This window comes from Sceloporus undulatus, unplaced genomic scaffold (genome assembly GCF_019175285.1).
Source record: "Sceloporus undulatus isolate JIND9_A2432 ecotype Alabama unplaced genomic scaffold, SceUnd_v1.1 scaffold_43, whole genome shotgun sequence".
NCBI classification, from domain to species: domain Eukaryota; kingdom Metazoa; phylum Chordata; class Lepidosauria; order Squamata; family Phrynosomatidae; genus Sceloporus; species Sceloporus undulatus.
Genome location: NW_024802964.1, coordinates 7,549 through 15,911, shown reverse-complemented (window position 1 = coordinate 15,911; position 8,363 = coordinate 7,549). Strand labels below are relative to the sequence as shown.

The following is an 8,363-nucleotide window of genomic DNA, read 5'->3' as shown; positions in this document are numbered from 1 at the left end:
TGTGTGTGTATAAACACTCATACAGACAAATGTGTGTGTACACATAAAAAAAGGCATCTCACTTTTGGCTGTACCACTATGTGTATATATATATAAGTATGTATATATATGTATGTATGTATGTATGGTATTTATGTGTGTGCCACACACACACACACACACACACACACACACACACATATACAGATGGTACATACCCCTTTCGTAAGTGGCTAAAGGCAGCAATTCTCATGATATTACGTGCTAAACAGTGACCTCATTCTTCACCCCGGAAGTTAAAAATGTTGCGCCCCGTTCAGAGCCCCACAGAGCATGCACAAGGCTGCCGATGAGAATCGGCCAATACACATTGTATTGGGCTGGTGTGGTAATCCAATCTGCACTTGCCCCACTTTGCCTGAATACGCATTGGCCATTTCGCAAAACCTCAATTCGGAAGGCTGCCCAGGTGTGAAACAACAATGCAATATGACGCGAATACGAATCGGCAAAGCGTATTCGGAGAGTGCGGGTGTGAATGAACGATGCGATATAATGTGAATACGCATCAACCAATGCAAACTGACCCTACTTCTGTGCCCTGTGTGGTAAGGTCCATAGAATGATTGAAAGAGATGAAAGGGCCTTCCAAGCCAACCCTTGACATGCAGAAATACACAATCAAAGCACTCCCAACAGAGCGCTATCCTGCCTGGTTAAAAACCTCCATAAAAGGAAACTCCACTACTCTCCAGGGTAGCATATTCCACTGTCAAACTCCTCTTCTGTCAGGAAGTTCATCCTAATGTTGAGATAAAATGCAGCCGCCCGCCTCCCCGGGCAGACCGCTTTGCTGCCGGGAGCTGCGGCAGCAATTTTGCCCCAGCATGCCTTGCTGGGGCAAGCCCTTCGCCCTGATTGGTGGCACAGGGTGGGACGGGAGGTCCTTCCGTCCCGCGTTGCTCTGGTAGGGGCAAGGGATGCTCTATGGTCCTGGCTCTGGTCCTCCAGGGCATCTCATTGGCTGGGCTGCCCTGGAGGAGGAGCCAGGGCTGGCGCATGGCTTGCTCGGAGCCAGGGCCTATAGAAGGGCCATGCGGTCTGGCCCCGGCGTTATTTGCTGCTCGGCTCTCCCACCCTCCCTTGGGTTTGTGGGGGTTTTTTTTATCACAACTTCGGGGGTGGCAGCATAGGCCATGGATCTGGTTGGTGTGGTACCAGGGCTACGGAGCACTGGTTTGGGAGTAATTTGGGACCCGGGAGCGTGCAGGGCAGGCGGCGTGGCCATTGCGGGGGCCACAATGTGGGTGAGTCTCCTGGTGACTAAGGGCTTAGAGAACAAGCGAGCGCCTGGTGTCATGGATGCCAGATGGCGTTCCTTAGCCCCTAGGTCATCCCAACGCCTGGCGGTCACCAGGTAAGCTGCTTATCAAACAACCAGGGGGTTATTTGATATTTCAGATCCTGATCTTATGCTTTGAGCCAACCCTACCAATTGTTTGCTGTGGCCAATAAAGTTGTGGCCTTTCTTCCAGCTTTTGTGTGGTGTGGTTTGTTGCGGTGGCCTCCCAGACAAAGTCTCTTTTCTTTCAATATGACATCCTTTCAAATATTTAAATATGGCTATTATGTCACCTCTTAACCTTCTCTTCTCCAGGATAAACATACCAAGCTCATAGGGCATGGTTTCCAGATCTTTTACCATTTTGGTCACCCGCCTCTGGATATGTTCCAGCTTCTCCATATCCTTTTTGAATTGTGGTGCCCAGAACAGGACACAGTATTCCAGGTGTGATCTGACCAGAGCAGAATATAGTGGCACTATTACTTCCCTTGATCTAGACACTATACTTTTATTGATGCAGCCTAAAATTGCATTGGCTTTCTTAGCTGTTGCATCACATTGCTGATTTATATCTGACTAAAGCAGAATAGAGTAGTATTATTAATTCCCTCGATCGAGACACTATACTCCTATTGATGCAACTTAGAATTGCACTTACTTTTCTTAGTGGACTGAAAGAAGCCAAACATTATCCCCATTTTCAAAAAAGGAAAGACACAAACAATTACTGCCCGGTTAACCTGACATCAATATCAGGAAAACAGAGACTGGAAGTCTCAGCTTGTCAATGTCCTTTTTGAATTGTGGTGCCCAGAACTGGACACAGTATTCCAGGTGAGGCCTGACCAAAGCAAAATAGAGTGGTACTATTACTTCTCTTGAACTATACACTTTACAGTACTTCTATTGATGCAGCCTAAAATCTCATTGGCCTTTAAGCTGCCGCATCACACTGTTAACTCATGTTCAACTAGTGGTCTACTAGGACTTCTAGATCCCTTTCATATGTAGTCTTGTTAAGCCAGGTGTCCCCCACTCTATATCTATGCATTTGATTTTTTTTTCCTGCCTAATAAGTGCAGTACTTTGCATTTCTCCCTGTTGAAATTCATTTTGTTAGTTTTGGCTCAGCTTTCTAATCTATTAAGGTCATTTTTAATGTTGATCCTATCCTCTGGAGGATTATCTACTCCTCTTAATTTGGTGTCATCTGCAAATTTGATAAGCATCCCCTCTATTCCTTCATCCAAGTCATTGATAAAGATGTTGAATAGCACTGGGCCCAGGACAGAACCCTGTGGCACCCCATTAGTTGCTTCCCTCCAGGATGAAGAGGAGCCATTGCTAAGCACCCTTTGGGTTTGGCTGGTCAATCAATTACAAATCCACCTCACAGCTGCATTGACTAACCCACATTTTACTAGCTTGTTTAGAAGAATATCATGGGGGATTTTGTTGGAAGCCTGACTGAAATCAGGACATCGAGAGAGAGAGAGAGAGAGAGAGAGAGAGAGAGAGAGAGAGAGAAACTTTCCTGGTATTTATGTCAAATTAACTGGGTGATAATTGTTGGGATACTCTCTAATGCCCCCCCCCTTCTTTTTTTTCTTCTTTTTTTAAAGATGAGGACAATGTTTGCCCTCCTCCAGTCTGCTGGAGGAAGCAGGTCTGTAGCTCTTTTGGTAGCCAGAGAAAATGGAATCTTTGTCTTGCATGAACTGATGAGCTCTGCTACTATATTCTGCTTTGGTCAGGCCCCACCTGGAATATTGTGTCCAGTTCTGGGCACCACAATTCAAAAAGGACATTGAGAAACTGGAGCATGTCCAAAGGAGGGCGACTAAAATGGTGGTCTAGAAACCATGTCCTACGAGGACGACTTGGGTTGCTGGGGATGTTTAGCTTGGAGAAAAGAAGGTTAAGAGGTGATATGATAGCCCTGTTTAAATATTTGAAGGGATGTCATATCAAGGAGGGAGCAAGCTTGTTTTCTGCTGCACCAGACAACTGGACCCAGAGCAATGGATGCAAGCTGCAGGAAAAGAGATTCCACCTCAAGATTAGGAGGAAGTTCCTGACAGTAAGGGCTGTTTGACAGTGGAACAAACTCCCTCAGAGTGTAGTGGAGTCTCCTTTGGAGTTCTTTAAGCAGAGGCTGGATGGCCATCTGTCAGGGATGTTTTGATTGTGAGTTCCTGCATGGCAGAAGGTTGGACAGGATGGCCCTTCTAGGGGTCTCTTCCAACTCTATGATTCTAGTTCATTATCTCTCTCTCTCTCTCTCTCTCTCTCACACACACACACACACACACATCCCTTGGAAAATGGCACACTCCTGGAAAATCAGGAGAAGCAGACACTATACAAATGTGTGCTAAGCACATAATTTACCCTTCTCCTAGCCATCCTGCGAGGCTTACAGAGGCATATTGCAGTGCCTCGTATGCTGCAGCAAATAATTCAAGTCACATCTTCTTATCCTTCACATCAAATTAAATGGGGAACATATGGATGAAGGTCATGTTTGGGGGGGCAGTGCCCTCCTTGTTTCAGTATTAACACTGTCTTTCAAGTTTCACCTCATGTCAGGCTCACTTACCTTCTCTAGAGGTGAAAAGTATACCACCAATAGTTTGTGAGAATGACAATGCTGATAAATTCTATTATTATTATTATTATTATTATTATTATTATTATTATTATTAATAATAATAATAATAATATTATAAAAAGAGGCTTTTTATTTAAAGTTTTCTTCCATTTAAACTAAATTCCAAAAATTTCTTAAAACAGCAAAAAAGAGCTTAGGTCAAAGATATCATGAATAATAATTATACAACTCAGTCATGCTGACCACATAACCACCAGAGTCATCTTCGGACAACGCTGGCTCTTCGACTTAGTAAGGAGATGAGCACCACTCCTTACAGTTGGTTACAACTAGACATTCATGTCAAGGAATTTTTTTTACCTTTTTAATTATATTAATTATATTCTAGTAATATATTAACAGAAGTTTACAGAGATAGGAAATAATCTGAACAGTCTTATTCTGTTGGTGGTGAATATGAAGTACATGTGCTCTCTTGCTCTCACTCTGTCCCTTCACTTTGCCTTCTTGAAGGGCAAAAATAGAAAAAAATCAGTGAATTGAGAATTTGGAGAAAGGAGGAGGTCTGAACAAGGAGGTCTGATTTGGATTTCCTGCATGGCAGGGGGTTGGACTGGATGGCCCTAGTGGTCTCTTCCAACTCTATGATTCTATGATTCTATGATTCTAACTATAATCTGGATAGAAATGCCAGGAAGTGCATTTTTTATTAACTGAAAATCAATCTGAAAACAATTCAAAATAGTTGCCCAATGCATACCTTCTTTCTAAATGAAACCTACATATCTGAATATGTATTACAGTTACACTAAACAATAACGAAGTTTACTGTAAAATGGGGAACAAACAGAATATTCTTTACTAGTGATTTAAATAGGTAAAACATAGCCCTTCAAAGAAATGATATAAATCATGATTTCAATCCCAGACAACTGCAAAATAAGAACTGCCTTTGATTAGCACATTTGAAGGAACACTATTCATCTTACTTCCAGTTTCTCTGTGTTGTGTGTGGTTCACCTTCAGAAACAGGAATAACATTTGGTGAAGAATAGGAATGTCCTCCCTCTGTAAAGGAAGAAGACACCATGAGAAAAGCAGTTGTGTATTTTCTCTGTGGAGCAAAGAGCAACATGCTAAACAGATCTTTTGCTTTTCTCTTTTCTGTGAACAATAAATGAGAAAGCACACATTGCAATCACCATGCCCTATTCATTTTGCTTAATAGCACAAAACAACATATTTTAATCAGGAGAAAAATAAAGAAGGAATAGAATATACAGAACTGGCACTTTTGCATCTGCTGAAATAAGTGTGTGTGATGGATGGATAGGATAGAAGAAGAGAAGTGAAATATATATGAAGAGTTAAATAGAGTATCATACAAAACATACAATATGAAAAATAGTATACAACATAGCCAAAAGTCACATTATATATTTGGCAAGAGAATAAATGAAATATATAACAATATAAAATGTTGAACATAATAGACCAAGATTTATACAAACTCCAGAACAAACAAACTTCAGCTGTACGATCAAGTAGTTATTGTAAGACTGATGAACGAGCCAACTTATACAGAAATCCAGCAAACAATTATTAAAAACTGGTAGGCTGTAAATCATACACAACCAAAGTCCAGCAAACAGTTATTAATGATAAAATGCTGCATATCAAGAAACACTGAAGGATAGCTTGTTTAGAAAGAACCTATGCAAGACTTGGGCACATGAAGTACTGTAATGAAAAGCTGAAATTTTGAAACAGTTGTGCAAGTTACGGTAACAACTATCTGATTGCATATGATTTTACAGCCAGCCAGTCATTAGTAATTGCAGAATGGAAGAAGGGCAGCATATCAGACAGAAACACAACAAAATATACCTTCAGTATTTTGATCCTGCAGGACATTCTTAATAAGCCACTGCTTAACTGCACAACTCTAGATCAATAGAAACATCCTTGATGTTTGCTTCAGCACAGAAACTTTTGTATTTTTAAATATACTTGCCACCACTTCTTATACCTTTATAGGCAGGAATGTGGTATCTTTTTTTTTAGGGTCATACAGCATATTCTGTGCTTAAAGCCTCACTTTAGGTGTGAAATTAAACATTTCCAATGCCACACAGGGGTTTTTTCTCTGCACTTACAGCCTGCCTTATACAAGCTAATGTTCAAAGATCGCTGCGTGTTCATGGCTGCATCTCAACACACTTGCTAGCACATTCATATATTACATTAGCAATCCAAGGATAATTTACTTTGGTGACAAGCGCATGTTATCCACAAGCAGGCCCATATGAAATATATGAAACTGATAAATTAAAAGGCATTAATCTTTAAAACTTTAAAGCTCAAGTCTTAGTCAGTACGGCCAATACTCAAAGATTACAGGCTCTGAAACCCCAAACATCTAGAGATCAATAGTTTAAGAACCACTGCTAGAGAGAATTTCAGCAAGTGTTGCTCATGTGAAAAGAAATGCCTTCTTCTACAAAACCATGGAAGAGCCCGGCCCCTTACTTCATTGGGTGACCCTAAGCAAGAGTAGAGCAGAACTAGAGAAATGGCAAGAGAAGGAGGAAATCCACAGTAACCACCAGTTGCTGGTACTTCTAAAGTGGCAAGTTCCCACCATCACTATTTCAAAGCAGCATTTGATCATTCCTCCATAATAGATTGCTCCCAGACCTAAATACCCTAAACCAGATTTCAAGCTAAGTGGGGTCAGCTCTGGTTGGCACTTAGATGGGAGACTGCCAACAAATGCCCGGTTTGTTGCTGTGGGCCTTACTTTCCAACTTATGGTCACCATAAGGCAAACTTATCAGGGGCTTTTTGGCAAGAATTGTTCAGAGGAGGTTTGCCATGGCCTTCCTCTGAGGCTGAGAGTATGTGACTTGCCCAAGGTCACCTACTAGGTCTCACAGTGGAACTGGGAATCGAACCCTGGTGACGTAGAAATGCCAGGACGGCGGGCAATATTTCAGAGGAAAGGACTGGCCAGATCATCTCTGAATATTCCTTGCCAAGAAAACCCTGTGAAATTGATGGGGTGACTACAAGATTATATCCCAATTGAAGGTATAAACACACACCCTTCCAGAAAGATGACAGCAGAAATGGAGGGGGAAACCGACAAGATTAAAAATCGGAGGTGATGGTTGTTTGGACCCCTCCTAACAGCAAAGTTCTGTGAAAGAAGCAAGGCATTTCTCCAGAAATCTGGAGGAAGCCTTGATGGCACAGTCAAAGAAAAGCATTCATTCAATCCATCAGTCCTTTCAGATGGGGTTTACCTCAAACACACGCTTAGACACACACACACACACACACACACACACACACTCAGCACAATTGCTGAAGAGGATGGAGCAGTTCAAGCGGAGGCATAGTGCTCGCCTACTGTAGTGCGAAGGGGCTCCTGATCTCACCCCCAGGGCAGAAGAGATGCAGTTTACCCACCATGGCTCTGGGGATTGTAGTTTGTCCTGGCACCAGAGCTCACTGACAGAGAAGGCGAAGAAGTGCCTCGCCTAATAACTAGGAATCCCATCTCCAGGATCCCGGGATCCCACAGCGCTGAGCGCCATGGCGGTGAAAGCGGAATCCTAGGACCCCAGGGGCTGGAAGGGACCCCAGGGCCATCCAGCCCAATCCCCTTCTGCCATGCAGGAACTCACACGCAAAGCACCCCTGACAAAGGGCCAATCCAGCCTCTGCTTCAAGACCTGCAAAGAAGGAGAGCCCCCCATTCCCCAAGGCAGCCTAGGCCACTGTCAAAGGGCTCTCACTGCCAGGGAGTCCCTGCTAATGTCGAGGTGGATTATTTCTGCAGTGTGGATGCAGCCAGAGAGGGATCCCTTGAGTTGGAGACTAGAGAGAGAGAGAGAAAAGAGCCAGAAGGTGGAGGGGCTCCTCTTACCCGGCAGCATCACGGCGGAGGAGAGGGAAACAGGCTGGCTCCGGAGTCTCCTCCTCCCCTCAAACCCTTGCTCTGTTTTTTATCATCTGCCTGGTTGTTGCCTGGCTTCCTCCTCCTCCCCCTGAGGCTGAGGGGGGAGGTTTCCCCCAAGATTTTCCGGCTTCGGGAAAAGCCCTTCCCAGTTTCGTAGCCCAAGCCAAGCAGGAAGAAAGAGAGAGGCGGAGGCGGCTCTGGGATAATAACACACCACAACAACAACGTTCCCCCTCCACCCTCCTCCTCCTCCTCCCAAAGCCTCCTTGAATCCAAAAGGGAGAACAGGCAAGGGGGGAGCCAACACAAAAGGAGCAGTGAGGCCATTTCAAACAAAAATTGGGATCCCCATTTTTAGTATTTCTAATTACATTTTATTAATTAGCCAAAAAGAAGAACATATTCGCTGTTCTCTTATCCAAATTCACATGACATATATAAACATGTTCCAGTTCATTGAGTAA

At 43.4% G+C, this 8,363-nt stretch overlaps 1 protein-coding gene across 2 annotated transcripts in view; it reads right to left on the bottom strand.

Annotated features, from left to right (window-relative positions):
* LOC121917663 (protein SSUH2 homolog) overlaps positions 1 to 8,047 on the bottom strand; it is a 31,305-nt gene extending 23,258 nt beyond the window's left edge. For both annotated transcript variants that reach the window (XM_042443788.1, XM_042443789.1), the window contains exons 1-2: positions 7,867 to 8,047; positions 4,925 to 5,003 (exon numbers count right to left, since the gene is read on the bottom strand). In XM_042443788.1, coding sequence (XP_042299722.1) covers positions 4,925 to 5,003; positions 7,867 to 7,876 — 89 coding nt within the window. In that variant the 5' untranslated portion in view covers positions 7,877 to 8,047. The remainder of the gene's footprint in view (positions 1 to 4,924; positions 5,004 to 7,866) is intronic.
* Positions 8,048 to 8,363: the final 316 nt, after the last annotated feature.